We start from the raw sequence: 19692 nt of genomic DNA, 5'->3' as shown, positions 1-19692 counted from the left end.
TTTAATCTTGTTTGTAGATATATTGTTTGATTAAGCATTCCTGTTTGTTTAAATAATTCATTACAGGTTTTATGTATAAATGTTTGAAAAGCACATGTCATCACGCTACCACGTGATAGGTGCGCACCTCACTTAAAGTAAACACAAAGTTAGACTCGCATTCCCAGATACCAATGTGTTCCTTTGAAATGATTTAATGTTTTGAAGTTACAAAAAAGCACAGGTGAAGAGGTTATTTTTAAATGAACCCAAAGCAGCTATCGTCTTGCTGAAACATAGTCAGATGTCGAAACTAAAAAAGTTGCAGTGAGGAACAGTAATTAAAAATCGCAGCCCAGCATGTGCAGAGATGGTCGAATTTAAGAAAGCAGCATAGCACGTGTCTTCAGAAGGGAAGACACAATTGAGTTTTAAAGACAAAGACAGAAAATGAAAGAATTCAAGGTTCATAAGGAGTGAGTTGGTGTGATAATAATCATAAAAAAGAGCAGAAATCAGAAAGATTGATGAGTCTGATTACACAACAGGTAACTGGCTCATGCATCAGCTAATCCAACAGTATTTTGAAATAGCTAATGTGAAACAAAAAACAATTTGCTGTGTGCATTGGGTTAAAAGAAATACAGTTTGCTATGAGGCTTGACTGCTCCAACCAAACCAGCAGAAATGAGTTTTGCTGATATTGTCAAAATAATCCAGCAACACTTCAAACAAAAATCATTGCTGATTGCAGACTGTTTTAGGTTTCATAAATGGAATCACAAAGAAGGGGAGTCCATTTCAGTTTATATGGCTGAATTGAAGAGATTGTCTAAGCATCATCAGGTCAGTAATGGGCTTAATGGTGTACTGAGAAATCATTTCGTTTGTGGAATCTCACAAGAAAGCATTCAAAAACAGCTTCTGACTGAAGCACAACTTGCATTTCAAAGGGCAGCTGAAATCATTGTTTCCATGGAATCAACAGACAGAGGTGTAATTGAGTTGCAGTCAGGAATGAAAGTCAGCATCTCTAAACAGAAACCGGCCTAGCCAAATAAATTGTGTTGCCATTGTGGAAGGGGCTCCCACACACCAGACCAATGCAGATTTAAAGGTGAAACTTGTAGAAAATACAACAACGTAGGGCCTGTACAAAGAGCATGTTGGACAGACAGAAATAAATTGGCTGCTCAGGGAAGAAAAAAAGCTAAAACATTAAGTTGCAGTTTCAAAAAAAGCACAAAACTGTGCTATGAAAAATCTGATAATGATGAGAATAACACAGGATTGAATAGCTTTGAGAAGTACAATGTGAAAACTAGAGATAGACAAAACAGTATAATTTAAATTGACACGTACAAAATGCTGAAGGAAGCCAATTAATTAATTCAGAACTTCAGGAAAGTTGCAAGCTTTCAGCTTTTATGAACATAAGGAACCAGAATCTACTCTGCATTAAGATTATTGTATAGACTTCAAGTGGAGGACAAAAAGCTGTTTGTAAAAGTAGATGCAAAACCAAAGCCCAGCTGGAAAGATAGAAGGCCAAAAAGATAGAAGCTAGTGGCGTGTTGGAATCAAGTTCCCCCAGAGGTACTGGGCATGGTGAGGAAAGGTGAGCATTAATTTACAATATCCATGTGAATTCGTTTATGCTTGTTGGCGAATTGAGAATATCAGTAATTTGACATGTTTTACATGTGGATGCTTTAGATTTTCACGAGTAAAGAACTCGACGCTGGATAACATGGCTTGCAAAGTTCCTCACCGGCCAATTAGGTCCATTTTCCTGTAATTTAACTACCAGGCAACATCTTGTGCCAAAATGTACCTTTTGTCTAATTTTATTGTATCATGACTGATTGTGCATGTAACAGGGTAAAGTGAATGTGTAGTCTCTGTTTGGGGGTTCAGCGTGTGTGTACTAAAGAGTAGTAGACATCTTAGATGAGATGCATTCGCTTACATTTCCGCTGCTATCTGTAAGATACAGGGTTGGGGGGATTCTACTGTTGTTTGTATCGTGTTCCTTCAGAATTGCCACTACCGTATTAGTACTATATAGTTTTGTGTGGTTTTCTATGTATTTTTATACAGCATACGCAATTGGTCGATACACAAGTGTGTGGATTGAAGGTTAAACGGAGATTGTAATGGCAGGACCTGATTGTAAAGTCATTCGTTTTGTTTTAAGACCCTCTTCTGGCACTTAAACATCTAAAACTGATAAAGGAATTAAAACCTGAAAAAGTTGTTGTTGTCCTGAGGTTGTACTTTTCCCTGAGCTACAACATAAGGAATGAGATTAATGCATTGGGAGCTGTTTAAAGGATTACTAGCTAACACTAGATGCCATATGAGTAAAGGACAAACTTGTATCAGCTGGAGTTTAGAAGTGTGAGAAGAGATTTGATTCACATATATATTCTTAGAGATTTTGACTGTGTGGATGTGAAATAGCTGCTTCCTTTTCTGAAAAATCTGGAACAAGGCTTCATGATTTGAAAATAACTGAACACTCATTTAAGAGGTGATATTTTGTTTATTCTCCAAGAGGGTTGCAATTCTTTGAAACTTTATCCATCAAAGGGTGGTGGAAATAGTATTTTTGAATACTTTTAAGCCAGATGTAAATAGTTTCTTGATAAACAAAGTCATGGATAGTCACTGCGGGTAATGGGAATGCCAAGTATAAGTTACAATCAGACCAGTGGTGATCATATTAGGTACTGAGGCAGACTCAAGTGGCCAAATGACCTACTACTGCACCTAATTTGTTTGTTCATATTAATGTTTCTGATCTCATATGTTCTGAGTCACATAGAATTTCCACATATTCTTCATTAGTAAAACTCCATGCCAACTACTCATAATAACCCAAATTCATCCAGTTTTCACATTTCAACAGAAAATAAAGTTCAGCTGATACCTATCTCACAGACAACAATATTTTGCTTGTTTTTAGTTAAGGTGGCTTAGAAAGTTTGCCATAAAGCTTCACATTTTTCATCTACTATTAAGCCAAATAAGATATGTTTCAAGGAGGATAATACATAAGGAGATGGGTGCAAAAGCAGGAAGGATTAATGAGAAAAAGTCACAGCTACAATGGCCACCAATAATCATGAAGCGGAGATAAAATTAAGGCAAAATTAGAATTACAAAAAAGATGAAAGTTCCACAAAAGAGAGGAAAGTTCATCAAAGAATTGAAGTGCCAGGATGAGAAATCTGAGGTTTTAGGAAATTGGATGTGAAGCAAGGTCAACAGGAAGACAAATATCAATTACTTTGTAAGTAAAATGAATAAAGTTACAAACTTTCAAATATGTGTTATTGATTCAATAAACATTTTAATATTCAGAAGAAAATATTTTTATACTATAAGAAAATAATTTGCACTGCATACTCAGAATCTAATTCATATTGTTGACACCCTTTTGTCTATCCAGGCAGGAGCATCACAAATCCCTGAGGTTCAATTAAATATCTAGTTCCATTCTGTAAATGTTGCTCTGGTCTGTTGGTTGCTGATAATTATTTTGCAACTGTATAAATTCCTTTTGAATTACAGCTGGTTAATGTGCACATCATTCACAGAGCGTGACAGATGTTAAATGGCGAGTGAGCAAGAAATGTATCTTTGCTAAAGGGACGAAAAGCTTTTCTTCTGAGAAACAATCTAAATCCAGAAGATTAAATATAAATGAGAAATTGGACAAATGCTAAAAATGATACAAATATTAACATTTCTAATTAATAAAGCTTCATTACTAACAACACATCTTAAGACCACGGGTGCATTTCATCACAACTGGAAGTAACTGATAAGTATTGGTCTTAACATAGAAATTACAATTTGAACAAGCATAATGCTATTCGTGTAACATCAAAATATTTAGACAAAAACTTTGTTACTGAAGTGAGAATCTAACAGCATAAAATCATCAAAACAGACTTAAATACCTCTATTTTTATGAGTATCTTGACAGTTCTCCAGCATGCAGGGTGTCCAAGAAGACCAGGCTGAAACTAAGCATTCAGTTTGACAGGCAACGCTGCAAAGCTGTGAGGTAACTGGTGTTGGATCTGTACACAGGCTATGGTCCACTGGTCTAGACACTGAAATAAAATATGATAAGTTTATTTGTTTTATTAATTCAAGATTGATAAATGAGCTTGATTAATCAATGTGAAGCTCAAGAACAAAAAGAGAAAAGAGAAAGATACAGAAGTGAGAATGACTCCATTTAAAAAACGATCTTAGTCACTGTAAGCATAAACCTAAACTGAATGCAGGCCAAGAAAAAATAATAATTTCTTAGCTCTCCAATTTCCTGCGTTCTTTATTTACTATGGCTCATCATCATATAGGTAAATCTGATAATACACAGGAGACAGAGAGGAACAGTCAAAAATATAGCAGACTATTTGTTTAAAACGTAGAGCTTATTTAAAAAGTGTCCCTTTCAGCTATACTAACATGGCTTGAGAGAGCAGCTGTTTTCCTATAGATGCAGGCAAAAGCCAGTATGCAGAAGATAGGTACATAATATATACAATGGGGTTAATATTTTTATTAGTCCCAGTTGCTTATTGGCTACAAGTGTGCTTGACAGTGTGTCTCTCTGTTGTCTCCTTTTTGATTGGGAACATAGATGCCACTACATTCAGCTAAGTTTAAATTGCACTCCACCAACCCACCACCAACAGCACTACCCCTAGACACTCCACCTAGGAAGGAGCAGATTGAGGAAAGGAAAGTGTCTGTGAAAACAAAATATAAATCATACCCATTTTTCTATACTCATTATCTGTCTGCTTTAAAATGCATTTTCTGGGATATATGCAACAAGCTTGCAAAGACCTCTAAAGAAGAGAGGTCTGAGATGAACTTATTTAGGAAAGATTTGCTTTATTCTGCATTCAACGCCAGAACGCAGGCCTGGCTCGACAGTAAGATTTCTAATGAGCACGTAAAAGCTTTATCAGTGGAAAATCCAATTAAAAAGACACAGCTTAAACTCCTTTTCCTTGAGGATCATTGGAGTTTTTGGAAGAAATACGAACAGAAGGTGACCTGCATGCTAATATTTTAGGTTCTTTTTAGCTTACCTTCAATTTGGAAAATACAGTCAGCGTGCTAATGAATAAATTATTTTTGTCAAGTTATATATAAAAGATTTGCATTATTCTTGCTGATTTTTTTGGTTAAATATTGTTCAATACTACCCTACTGAAACCTCACCTCCCTACAGAATTTCTAAATTCAAACAGTATAAGCGTAGAGTCTAATGAAATTGCTAGGCTCAGTGAGCCAAAATAATGGCCTGAGACTTCTACTTCAAATCTGGCAGACTTGCTCAGACCTGCTAGCTAACTAAGCAGAAGCACTTCAGCAAATTGCTTCTCTTGGGGCAGCAGACCGGTGATATGGGATTCCTCATGGAGTCACAAAGGGAAATGTGGACTTCCTCATATTTCCTAGCTGAACCCACACCAGTTTAACCTGTTGCAATCAAAGCTGCTCCAGTGAAATCAGTGAAGAAACAGTTGTGAAAAGAACATTTCATTCTCCTCCACTCTCACTGCAACTTCAGACGAATTAATTTTCTCCTAGTTCTGACAAGATATTTTTGGTATGAAAGTTAGTTCTGTTTCTCTTTCCACAGATGCTGCCTGACCTGCTGAGATTTTCCAGCATTTTCTGTATATTTATAATACAATTTTTTAATTAATTCACTTAATTTAGGTTATCTAAGTTTTTTATTGTTTCTGATTTAGTGTTTACATTTGAAAAAGCCGTGTTTAGCTATCTGGGTTTATTAATTATGAAAGTGTAATTGTTGCTTTATGTATAGTGTCTTGTGGTTAACTAAGAACAGAGAAAACTTATAGCACAATACAGGCTCTTCAGCCCACAAAGCTGTGCCGAACATTTCCTACTTTAGAAATTACCTAGGGTTACCCATAGTTCTCTATTTTTCTAAGCTCCATGTTCCTATCCAGGAGTCTCTTAAAAGACCCTATCGTATCCGCCTTCACCACCATCGCCAGTAGCCTATTCTACGCACTCACCACTCCCTGCATAAAAAACTTGCCCCTGACATCTCCTCTGTATCTAATTCCAAGCACCTTAAAAATGTGTGTCCTCTCGTTCTAGCCATTTCAGCCCTGGAAAAATCATCTGACTATCCACACAATCAATGCCTCTCATCATCTTATACACCTCTATCAGGTCACCTCTCATTCTCTGCTGCTCCAAGGAGAAAAAAACAAGTTCACTCAACCTATTCTCATAAGGCATGCTCCCCAATCCAGGCAACATCCTTGTAAGTCTCCTCTGCGCCCTTTCTGTAGCTTCCACATCCTTCCTGTAGTGAGGCGACCAGAACTGAACACAGTACTCCAATTGGGGTCTGACCAGGGTCCTTTATAGCTGCAACATTACCTCTCGGCTCTTGACCTCAATCCCACGATTAATGAAGGCCAAAGCACCATATGCCTTCTTAGCCACAGAATCAACCTGCACAGCTGCTTTGAGAGTCCTATAGACTCGGATCCGAAGATCTCTCTGATCCTCCACACTGCTAAGTGTCTTACCATTAATACCATACTCTGCCATCATATTTACCCTACCAAAATGAACCACCTCACACTTATCTGGGTTGAACTCCATCTGCTACTTCTCAGCCCAGTTTTGCATCCTATCGATGTTCTGCTGTAACCTTTGACAGCCCTCCACACTATCCACAACACCCCCAACCTTTATGTCATCAACAAATTTACTAATCCATCCCTCTACTTCCTTATCCAGGTCATTTATAAAAATCATGAAGAGAAGGGGTCCCAGAACAGATCCCTGAGGCACACCACTGGTCACCGACCTCCATGCAGAATATGACCCATCTACAACAGCTCTCTGCCTTCTGTGGGCAAGCCAGTTCTGGATCCACAAAGCAAGGTCCCCTTGAATCCTATGCCTCCTTACTTTCTCAATACTCCTTGCATGGGGTACCTCATCAGGTTATAACATTGCTTATAATAGCTTCCAGAGTCAGTCCAAAGAAACTATTTGAATAAACAGTCATGATTGCTGGTGGTCCTGAGTCTCTGCATGTTTGTTCAACACTTTCACATTAAAGTTACAGAGGACACAATATAAATCTGAATTCAACTCGTGTTCAGCTTTCCCAAAATTCTAGGTCTAATGCCCTTCCTGTGCACTGTTGCTGCTATCAAGGTTTTTGTACCTCATAGGCCTCCCAACTATTAATTCTTCACAGATTCAATCCCTCAATTACATGCCAGCCATCCAAATATATGTCTGGTTGTATATTCTCTCTTCACTCTACTATCATCTCCAATTTGTTATTTTGTTTCTTTGACATACAGCATTGTTGAGCCAATAATTACAATCAATTATATACCACAGCGTCAAAATCAGCTTCAATCACATCATAAACTCCATTCTCTAGCTTCCAATCCCCTCTTTTAGCAAATGTATGAGACTGAACTTGACTTCCCTTATGCTGATGTCATATCTGAACCTGAAATGCTTCCAACTCCATCTACTTCCCTCTCCTAACCTTCATCCCTCTCCACCATCTACTTCCCTCTCCTAACATTGCCCTTGTCTGGACGCAACATCTCTCATCTCTTGATAATTCTGACATTCTTCTGACTGGCTTTACATATGAGCCCATTTGACATTATGTGAACATCAACTAGACCCAGATTATCTATTCCATTTGCTTTCCCAGTCCTGCAAGGCATCAGTTCTATAATCTTTACCCGGGGTTGCAAATCCATCCACTACTTTTCCCCTCGCACCCGCATCTCCATCCCACCTCAAATCTTATCGCCACGAACACCACCATCTATCTGTTAGCCTTCGTCTGCCAGAGCCACAGGCTGTGGAATTCCCTTCCTAAATCTCCCTGATTTTTATCACAATCTTCTCATATGATTATCTTCCAAGTCTAATATTTCTAGAATCAGGATCAGGTTTATTACTGTGGACATACGTATGTCATGAAATTGGTTGTTTTGTGGCAGCAGTACAGTGAAATACGTAAAATATTCTACAAATTACAGGACGAAACATGCAGTCAGTGATGCAAAGAGAGAGCAAAAATGGTAAGGTGGTGTTCCTGGGTTCATTGTCCTTTTAGAAATCTGATGGTAGTGGGGAAGAAACTGTTCCTAAAACATTGAGTGTGAATCTTCAGGCTTCTGTACGTCTTCTCTGATGGTAGTAATGAGAAGAAGGCTTGTCCTAGGAGGTGGGGGTCCTTAATGATGCATGCTGCCTTTTTGAAGCATCACCTTTTGAAAATATCCTCAATGGTGGAGAGGCTACTACCCATGATAGGGAGGCTATTGCCCATGATAGACTTCGATGAGTTTACAACCTTGGGCAGGATTTTCCGATCCTGTGCAGTAGCCCCTCCATACCAGGCAATGATGCAACCAGTTAAAATGTCCTTCACAGCACTCTATTTTGAAGAATATCTTCTTACATTTCCTTATGTGGTTCAGTATCAAGTTTACTTTGATCATGCTCATGTATGGCATTTCAGAATAGTGTTGCCATGTTAGTTATGATATAGCAATGCAAATTGTTGTTAAAGAAAGCATCAGCTCTAGAATTTAATAAGCTAATAACATCAGATTCTTGTGATGAAATTTAACGGTGCCAAAAGTAAAACATTTTGATCTAATCTTGTATAATTTTGAGCTAATTTAAGTATCTCTGTGCTAAACAAGTGAAGTAGCTGTCATTACTGCAAACCAGTCTCTGCATTCATCCTATCACAATGGCAGGTCACAAAGGAATCAGGCACCACATAGGTAAGGAAAAGGAATGGAGTAATTAATGAGCTTGCAAAAATTACAATATGCATCAGCTGTCGCTGTACCAATGGAGATTTGGAACAGAAATAAAAAGCTCCTAATTTAGTTTTCACAGTAGTCATCACAACAGCATATACCTAAAATGTAAGTGATGTAGATTTGAGTCTTCCTTTATTTAAGGATTTAGAACAAATAAGAAGCTGAATGTTTAACATACATTTCTTTGCAAAATATTCCTGAATTAAATCTGTGTTGCTCCCACTGTCATTAGTACAATTCTACACTCTAGTATCACAATAAATATTGGACTACTTGAAGGGAAGATTTTTTATTTTTATATTGCAACAAGAATGTGCCTGCTCTGAATATTTTTTTGATATTGAGTGCACTTTAATAGCTCACAGAAGTAGAATTATATTCTCACCCATTTGCCATGACGCAGCACCAAAGCAGGGCAGAAATAATGTTAATATTGTTGCTCCAACAGACCGAGTACATAACTTTTTCAATATGGGACGAGTGCCATTTCCAATATTACATGCAATTCTGCTCTTCACGCCTGGAAATGCCATTCATTTGTCATTCAGTCATAATACCTTAGACATGAAGCAACACACACACAAAATACTGGAGGAACTCAGCAGACCAGGCATGTTGCTCTAAGGAAAAGAGTAAACAGTTGATGTTCTACCTTTCCAGTCCTGAAGAAGGGTCTTGGTCAAAAATGTCGATAGTTTATTTATTTCCATAGATGTTTCCTGACCTGCTGAGTTCCTTCATCATTTTGTGTGTGTTGCTTTGGATCTCAGCATCTGCAGATTTTTTTATGTTTGTGATACCCAGGATATATCTGTGGTATTTCAGTTTTCCCTGTAACATTCTTTCTTCCAACCATGCAAGCAAGTCAAGATGGACCACCATTGAGCAAGTATGAGGAATTAAGTAGTACCTTGGTCGTCACCTTTCTTGAAATGTGTGATCAGACAATTAAGCACCAACTACTCACGTGTCAGTCATTCTATTCTCCCAATAATAAAAAGGCTACTGTTTCCCTGACACATGCCACTGTGCTTCAGCATTAATTTTATCTGATAGAAAATGGAGCATTACTCAGATATGTTGGCTTCAAATGCAATCTCCTAAGTACCAATGATGAATGTTTTCCGTTTAGGAGTATGAAGAACAGGGCCTTGATTTTCAAGACACACATAATGCTATTTCCTCTTTGATGACTGCTGGAAACTCATTAAAATGTATTCATTTGGATTTATTAATTAGCGCAAAATGTTACTTCATGCTACTAAATTGAATTGCATTTTGAACACATCAGCATCATCAATTGTACAAAGCTGTGCACCAACAGAGAAAAATAAAACGCTTAAGCTCTGTTTTATTTCAGTCAATAACTTGAAAGTCTTCACCAACTCTATAATGTTCTCTTAGTTATGAGAGGAAAAGTTTGCTATATTTAAAAACCTACTTAAGATTTGCAAGGTCATTAATCGAATTATCCAAATCACTGAACAACCATTACAAACACTGTAGTGATACTGCTTTAGATACAAGTGCAAACCTTAGCAGAAGTGACCTCTCACTATTATAGGTAAAGTTACTTCAGAGGTATATTTGGAGTGCTCATGATGGTAATAAGAAACCAGGTTTCAAATTGAAGTGGTGCAAGTATATGGTTAAGTTGCAGATCATAAAACACAAGTGTTTTATTGCTTTCTGAAGTCAGACATATTTTAAGTAGCTGAGCTGACAAGTCCAGCCACATGAGATAAGCTTTTTGGAGGTATCTTCATCTCCACCAATCCACAGGAAGGCTTTCGTAATATCATATTTAGAAATAATGAAGTCAGGTTTAGGACTGTCTCCACAGCAACAGAACTGACTTCCAGCTTTCCCCATGGCAACCAGAGATCTGGGATAGAACAAAGGCATGCTACAGTCATGTGGCCACCAGACCCACCACAGGAAAGGAGATTTCAAATGAGCTGATCAAGCGGCAGAGGCCAAGTCAAAAGTGGCTGCCTATATCTTTAGGTACCCATTTCATTCAATGTTGTTAACTAAATTGTTACACATTGGTGAAACTGCATTCCGAGTCTCAATATATATCTAAATAATTATTTATGTACCATTAGAGATCGTCTTTGCGCCAAACCACTAAGATCATTCAAATTAAAATATTCCTGTTGACATAGGACAGTGTGCTTCTTTTGCTTCCATAGCAAAAAGAAAGTGGTAGCCTTCAGCTCAGTAGCCACATTCCAATTTTTTTTTCAAATCCTACTTTACTGTACAGAGAACTCAAACTCTTATTCCTCTACCTCAACTGTGTTGCACCCTCTGTTATCCCCTTGTCCATTTGTCCCTCCCCATTAATCTTCCTCCTGGCACTTATCCCAGCAAGTGGCCCACCTGTAATACCTGCTCATTCACCTCCTCCTTCCCCTACACTCCACTCAAGACTCTAAACAGTCCTTCCAGGTGAGGCAATGCTTCACCTAAGTATCTGCAAGTGTCATCTATTGTGTACAGTGCTCCCGATGTGGCCTCCTCAACACTGGTGAGACCTGTCTTAAATTGGGGGGACTGTTCTGTCGAGCACCTATGCTCCATCCACCAAAAATAGAACCTCCCAGTGGGCAAACCTTTTCATTCCCATTCCCAGTCTGACTCTGACATGTCAGTCTATGGCTTCCTCATGTGCCATAATGAGGCCAATGAGGCAACACCTGTATTCCATCTGGTTAGCCTATAATCTGATAGCATGAATATCAATTTCTCCTAACCAAGGGAAAACCTACAGTTGTTGGAAATCCAGGCAACACACACAAAATGTTGCAGGAACTCAGCAGGTCAGACAGCATCTATGGGCAAAAAGAACAATTGATGTTTTGGGCCAAAATGTCAACTGTATCAATTTCTCCTTCCAGTATTTTCTTCCTTCTACCTCCCCTCTTCTTCTATTTTCCCACTCTGGCCTTTTGCCTCTTCTTATCTGCCTATCACTTCCCCTAGGTCTCCTCCTCCTTCCCTTTCTCCTATGGTCCACTCTCATCTCCTATCAGCTGCCTTCTTATCCAGCCTATTACCATTCCCTCCCACTTGGCATCAGACAAGATATAGGAGCAGAATTAGACCATTTGATCCACCGAGTCTGCTCCACCATTTCAACATGGCTGATCCACTTCCCTCTCATCCCCAATCTCCTGTCTTCTCCCCGTATCCCTTAGCTTTGTCTTTTTCTGATTTGGATTGTTATTTTATTTCTAATTACTAGACTCTCTGCTTACTTGTGGGTTCACATCTGTTGTTGATTGCTCATTATCTTATTGTTAAGCAATTAGCTTTCATCATCAGGGTGGCCATTTTATCATTTGTACATTTCACTTGTTAGAAATCAAAGGAATTTCAATCAATATTTGAATCTACTTTTCGTAAGAATACCAAGAAATACTGTCTTTTTACACTGGTTCTTTGCATGCTGCAACACATTGATCAATAATAAAACTGCCTTCAACTATAGCTACGTCAGGACAAGAGCTATTTGTCTGTCTAGCTTGAGAAAACAGGGAAAATTCTTGAGTGAGGGCAGAATAGTGAAAAGCCTCTGTCAATGTTGATTCCATCACAGAAGATAATATTAACTTTGCAAGCTCCTGTACGACAAAAAGTTAAAATTTCATCAACAGAGAAGAGAAGCCTTAAAGCCAAATACTTACTAGGGCATCATTTGCAGAAAGAGGAATTGCTATTAAAATGACACAGGCTGAATTAAACGTAGAGAAACCCAGGTGGAAGCCACGTTAGAGGCAACTCAACATGAAAAGGAAGCTAAGCTAGCTTTAGCCAAGGCCAAAGTCTTTGAAGTGAACGTGAAGCATCTAGCTGACAATGGATGTTATATCACATTCACCATGTCATTCAGCAGGTTGAGGTCTTCTGTGGCATTAGATAACATGGACTTCCAAGCTTAGTTATTTTTTAGCTAATCATTGGATTTAGTGAGTCTGGCCATCAGCAAGACATGACATGCTAGGAATCTCTCAAGATCTGACACATTGTGATTAGGTTGGGGTTCATTGGGGATGTGGTGCAACTTACCAGGAGGCAAAGAGGTATGTTCAAGCCCTATCTGCTTATGCTTACACCCACCCACCAGCAGACACTGAAGACTCAGCCAAGCCATTCAAGACTGAAAGAGGAGCTCTTATCCTACAGGATAACACCCCTCAACTTGACATCTTTTACCTAAATGGGACAGGATGGAGACTACCTCCCTCACTTGGTTGTACGTACACTGAACAGAAAGATATCTCAAAATGTCCAATGACTGGCTCCTCATTCACTCTTTGATATAATGAAGAGGTGTAGCCATGTAGTAGTAGACTCCAAAGCTCTATGCATCATGGCATTACGCAGGTGGGGACACCACTCAGCCTCCTGGTAAGGTGCACCACACCCCCCAATGAAACTCAACCTAATCACAATGTGTCAGATCTTGAGAGATTCCTAGCATGTCATGACCTGCTGATGGCCAGACTCACCAAATTCAATGATAAGACAGAAAATAACTAAGCTTGGCCAGTTCTCCAATGCCACAGAAGACATGACCTGCTGGTGAGGTGGCTTGGACCCAAGTCTGCTGAGCAAGCAAGAAGATTAAGGTCAGGTCACATCAAATACTCCAGTGCTGCTCTCTCTTTAGTCTGGCAAAGACTGGAAGAATGCTATGGCTCTGCAGTGGCAGTGGAGACTGCTCTCTTCAACAAACTTGATTCCTTCCCCAAGATTTCTAGCAGGGAGCCCCAACATCTGCGAGAGCTAGGAGACCTGCTGTTGGAGTTGGATGCAGCCAAAGCTGAAGGCTACTTATGTGTCTTGCCTTACTCAACACTACACAAAGAATTTGCCCCATCTTGGAGAACCTCCATTGTAGTCTACGTCAGAGGGAACTAGATACAACTAGAAACGGAGTCAGACTCTCATCTTTCTCCTTCTTTTCTAGTTTTATCCAGGATGAAGCCAAAATGCGAAATGACCCCAGCTTTATCGTGACCACCTTTAGCTCAGCACCACCTAAATCAGAAAACCCTGCTGGAGACCCTGGGATGGTCCACAAAACAGAGGTGGACAACTCTGTCTAAAATGTCTGAAGATCCTAACGAACAGTGCCTTCTATGTCAGAAACCACACCCTCTCTGGAAGTGTAGAGGTGTCAGGGAGGAACCTCTAGAGGCGAGAAGAGCCTCCCTCAAAGAGCACACCCTATGTTCCTGCTGCTCTTCTTCAACCAGGTGCTTCAATCGGGTGAGGGACTGTAATGCTGTTACCCAGTGCTCTGAATGTGACAGCGACAAACACATTGCAGCTCTTCATGTTGGCCCACCTCCCTGGCCTGTGAGGAACAGTACAAGCACCTCCTCACGGAATGGTGGGGAGGGAGATGAATCCCCTTCCCTCTCTAGATGCCACCTCTTCCTGTACTGTGGGGTAAACTCTGCCTGTAAGTCATGCTCGAAGATCTGCCTTGCCGATCTTTACCCCGAAAGCCCCCATGAGAACAAGATAAGGATGCTTGGATGATCAGACCGATAAGTCTCGAGCTAAATCAATGTCCTCAACATAACTGATGCCGCCTCACCTTACACACTTAAGACATGTGCAGGTACACCACAGATAGCTGGGCAAGAGGCTTTAATGTCGAAACAGCTGGTGAAAAGACTCACCAAGCTCTCTGATGCTCACTGTGTGTGATAAGCTTCCAGACAACAGGAAGAAAATCCCATTGCACAAGCAGCAACTCACCTCCCTCACCTCAAGTCCCTAGCCAGCAAGATGCCGTCACTTGATCCAAAGGCAAAGATGCTGCTCCTGCTAGGAAGAGACATCCTACAGGTACACGAGGTAGCTGAGCAACATAATGGGCCTCCAAATGCCCCCTTTGCACAGAGGTTAGAACTTGGATGGGTCATAGTAGGGACATCTGCCTAGGGAGTGCACATAAACCCTCACCTGTGGATGTCTTCAGAACTAGCATTTTAGAAGATGCCCCTCGCCCCCCAGTCTCGTGACCTCCTGCCTTAGCAGCATCCATGTCGAGCAGAGCTTTGGCCATCCCACCAAATTCCCATCTCTCCTCACAACAAAGAGGCTTGACAAGCAGCACCGTAAACATGGATGAACCTGTCTTTGCCCAACAAAGGATGACAACAAACAGCTCCTTTAATGGATGACCTTACTTTCCTGAGGGTGATGGAAAAGAAGTTCCATCAAGACAGCTTTCCTTCCATAGCCCCCAACAAGGCCTGCCGAACACCCATCAGCAAACAAGCAGCCACTTCCCTTCACTTACATAAACAGTACAACTGGAAAAAGAAACTGTCAGAAAATGACTAAAACGTGCATTCTGTAAACAAGTCCGTGAAAACAAAGATAATATTTTAAGTTTGTGTGTATTCTAGATTTGTTCTGGATTCTCTGTAGTATATTTGATGTGATCTAATTGGCTTATTTTGAAGTGTGGATAGTGATCCCCCTTGTAGGACAGAAATTTACTTCTTTATTTCAAATCCAATTGATGATCTTATTATTCTTTCGTATTTGATTATGCTGTTCAATTGATCAGGAGCATTAACTCTGATATATTTAATGTGTTTTATTCTGTGAAGGCCCTGGGTTCAGTTGGTGGTATTGTTTACGGATACCAGGTGGGGAGTGTAATGTCTTTTCCTGATTTGAATTGTTATTTTATTTCTAATTACTAGACTCACTGCTTACTTGTGGGTTCACAGCTGTTGTTGATTACCCATTATTGCATTGTTAAGCAATCAGCTTTCATCATCATGGCGGCCATTTCATTTCTTTAATAGTTAGAAGCACTTGTTAGAATTTGAAGGAATTTCAATCAATATTTGAATCTACCTTTCATAAGAACACTGAGTGCTGTCTTTTTACACTGTCTCCTTGTGTACTATAACAAGTTGGTGAATAATAAAACTGACTTCAATGACAGCTACACTGCAACTAGAGTTATCTATTTGTCGAGCTTGAGAAGATGGAGTAAACTCTCGAGCAAGGGCAGAAAATCGTACTTTAATCTATCTACAAGCTTGTTTTAATTATAAAACCCCTTGAAGAGTCCATTGATATCCTTACAGTAACATTTCTTATGCAGCCTCCCACGAAAACTTTCTTCACCAAATTGTATAAAATCATTAGTCCAGATTTTGTCAGATTAAACATTTAACTGGGTGCCAGTATTTAAGATACAATTACCAACCACAAGATGAAAATCACTTTTGGTATCTATGTTGCATTATTCCTTTAGTAGTGTAAGATAAAGGGCATAGTCAATTTTAATGTGCTTTACTAAGTCCTCGGGATAGTTCAGCTAACAAGCTCCCTTCTTCATTTGATTCTAAAACAATGTAGTTCTCCAGGAGCATGTTATTCAACTGTGATATTCCACTTTTCAAGGTTGATAAGGCAAGCTTGGCTTCTTGTAATTCTCTGTGGTCAAATAAACCTCTCCAGTGGTGCTTGTGAGATGCTTACTGTTTCTCTAATAGAAGATGCTCACTTTTCTCAAAGTCTTGGCTCTGGTATGGCATATGTCATCACCACTGTGTCTACAGCTGTAATGTTGATGAAACTGCTAGGGATCATTATTATTGGAGCAAGATGGCACTGGCGATGTTCTGCGGGATATATACAATACTTCTAAATATACCTCTTTTGAACTACTCTCTCTGCAGTTTGCAGCATACAATTGCCCTTTAAGCAACGTACTTTTAAATCAACTTAATAATTGACAGCTTTCTCGATCTTATGAAGAACTCAGTGGACTTAACTCTTAAGCAAGCAGTTACGGCACTGTTAAGCAGATGAAGGTTCATTGCATGGCCAGAAGTGAGGCTGGATGGAGGGACTCCAAGCCAGGCTGAATCACAGAGGAATGAGGTCCCCTCTACCTAGCAACCTGTAGCAAATATGCAGTCATTGGAGACAAAATTGAGACCTGAGGGCAAGATCACTGATTCAGAAGGAAATGAGAGATTCTTGTGTTCTGTGTTTGACTGAGACGTGGCTTACTCCCAGCATGCCAGATATGGCCATCAGATCCAAAGGCTTCTTGATTCACAGAATTACAAATGACAAATTTGGAAAATTTGTATCAAATTACAAATTTGGAAAAGGCAAAAGGTGGAGGTATGTGTATCATGATAAAATCTCAATGGTGCTCTGATGTGGCGGTTTTGTGAAACTCATGTTCCCCCGACTTTGAACAACTAGTGGTCAAATGCCATCCACTCGATTTACCTAGGGAGTTCTCCTCCATAACCCTGACCACAATTTACATGCTACCAACAGTCAACTATAACCAAGCATCTGAAATACTGCATGATGCCATCTCTAAACAAGAAATAGTCCATCGCAGTGCATTTCAAATCATAGTTGGGGACTTCAACCAGGCTTGTTTGAAGGAAACTTTGCCCAATTACCATCAGCATATAACCTATTGCACCAGAAATCCCAACACACTAGAGCACTATTACACTAAGATAAGAAACTTACTGTTCCATGCTTGGACTACACTTCGGTAAATCTGATCACTTGGCAAACCTGTATGCAGAGAGAGGCTAAAGAGCAAAGCTCCAGAGATTAGAACAACAAAGAAATTGTCATGGGAGGCAGTGAAGAGGCTGAGGATTGCTTCAAGTCGGTGGACTGGGCTGTGTTCAAGGACTCATCTGCAGAATGAATACCATATGGTTGTCATAGACTCTATTAAAATAGTTATAGATGAGTGTGTTACCATAAAATCATTCAGTGTCTTGTCCAACCAACAAAAGCTTTGGATAAACCATGAGATCCACAATCTGTCAAGGTCAGATCAGAGGCATTCAAGCATGGTAAACAAGAAAGTTACAAGAAGCACTGGTATAATCTCCAGAAAGCCATCTTACAGGCAAAGTGGCAATTCCACACTAAACATGAATCAATGAAGGATTCTCGACATTGTGACAGGGCTTCAATACTAGCATCTCTTATAATGTTAAATCAAGTGACATAGGGAACAATAGGGCTTCCTTTCAGATGAGTTCATTGCCTTCTATTCTCACCTTGACCATCAAAACATGGAATGGCATCTAACACTTTGACAAACTTCCGTAGATGTGTGATGGAGAGTATATTGAATGACCGCATCTCAGCTTGGTATGGAAACAACAATGCCCTCAAATAGAAAATCCCACAAAAAGTAATGAATACAGCCCAGTCCATCACAGGTAAAGCCCTCCCACCATTGAGCACAACTACATGAAATGTAGTCGCCAGAAAGCAGCATCCATCAGTGGGGGCCCCCACCACACAGGACATGCTCTTTTCTCACTGCTGCCATCAGGAAGGTGGTACAGGAGCCTCATGACACACAGCACCAGGTTCAAGAGCAGTTATTATCAACAATCAGGCTCATGAACCAAAGGGGATAACCTCACTCAACTTCACTTGCCTCATCATTGAAGTGTTCCCATAACCTATGGACTCACTTTCAAGAACTTTTCATCACATGTTCTTAATACATATTTCTTACTTATTTATTATTACTATTTTATTTGTTCTTGCGCAGTTGGTTATCTTTTGCACACTGGTTGAATGACTAAGTTGTAGTCTATCATTGATTCCAATGTCGTTATTATTCTATTATGGATTTATTGAGTATGCTGACAAGAAAGTGAACCTCAGGGTTGTATATGGTGACATATATGTACTTTAATAAAGTTTCTTCTGAAATTTAAACTTGTGAAAGACCTGGCTGATGGTGTTTTCCCATTTTAATCCACACTGCTGCAACACAATGATGTTCCCCAGATCGCAGAGCCTCTGAACAGGACTCTGGAGTTCTTTTGTGCTCCTGGCTGACGAGGGCCAACAGTTACTAAGAGAAAGATAATTGCAGCTTTGTCAACCCAAATTGCCTTATTTGGCCACAACTTGAGTGGGGCCTGCCACCTACTTTCTGACAAAATGGCAAGGGCCATTTTCAGTTTGTGCAAACCAATCCTCAAGAAGGATCTTGTCCACTTCCTTTATATAACTGGGTATTGCTGACGCTGGATCATTAACTATGTCGGATCTGACTTCACTGGGAGCTCCAGACCAAATGAAGAGGTCAACTGAAGCCAACACGTCCTTTATAGCTGTCATGTCTGCACTGGCTCTTGGATTCCCAGATTATGGTCAGCCTTTTGATTTGATTGTATACAAAACGAGAGGTTGTTCTCACACAGTGTGTGTATGTGTAGACCTCCAATAGTCTCAATAGACCATGGATGTGCGCCTTGGAAAGTTTCCAGGGCGCAAGCCTGGGCAGGTTTTTTTTTTATGGAGGACGGCAGTTGCCCAAGCTGCAAATCTCCCCTCTCCACGCCATCGATGTTGCCCAAGGGAAGGGCATTAGGACCCATACAACTTGGCACCAGTGTCATCGCAGAACAATGTGTGGTTAAGTGCCTTGCTCAAGGATACACACACAGCCTCATCCAAGGCTCAAACTAGCAACCTCCAGATCACTAGACAAACGCCTTAACCACTTGGTCACGCGCCAACACTCTCGCGCAGTACTTACTCAACAACATGGCAATGCTAAGCTTCTGGTGGCCTGTTACAATACTCACATGGGTGCTCTAGCTCAAGATTATCCTAGTTACCTGACGGCTGTGGTTGCAGCCTACCAGCAGTGAATTTGTCTCAAAACCTGACCCTGGGCTACCCAGTTGTGCTATATGTGTGTCATGCTGTCTCTAGTTAACTTAATCATTCAGCCCCTAATAGTTAACAGCCA

At 40.0% G+C, this 19692-nt stretch overlaps 1 protein-coding gene across 5 annotated transcripts in view; it reads right to left on the bottom strand.

Moving 5' to 3' along the window:
• The window catches only part of thsd7ba (thrombospondin, type I, domain containing 7Ba), a 969622-nt gene that overhangs the window by 542625 nt on the left and 407305 nt on the right, over window positions 1-19692 (bottom strand). For all 5 annotated transcript variants that reach the window (XM_059970235.1, XM_059970236.1, XM_059970238.1 and 2 more), the window contains exon 6: window positions 3948-4103. In XM_059970235.1, the coding sequence (XP_059826218.1) occupies window positions 3948-4103 (156 nt within the window). The remainder of the gene's footprint in view (window positions 1-3947; window positions 4104-19692) is intronic.

Source organism: Hypanus sabinus, chromosome 5 (assembly GCF_030144855.1).
Source record: "Hypanus sabinus isolate sHypSab1 chromosome 5, sHypSab1.hap1, whole genome shotgun sequence".
Taxonomy (NCBI): domain Eukaryota; kingdom Metazoa; phylum Chordata; class Chondrichthyes; order Myliobatiformes; family Dasyatidae; genus Hypanus; species Hypanus sabinus.
Note: the sequence above shows the minus strand (reverse complement) of the source record. Positions and strands in the feature narration are given on the sequence as shown.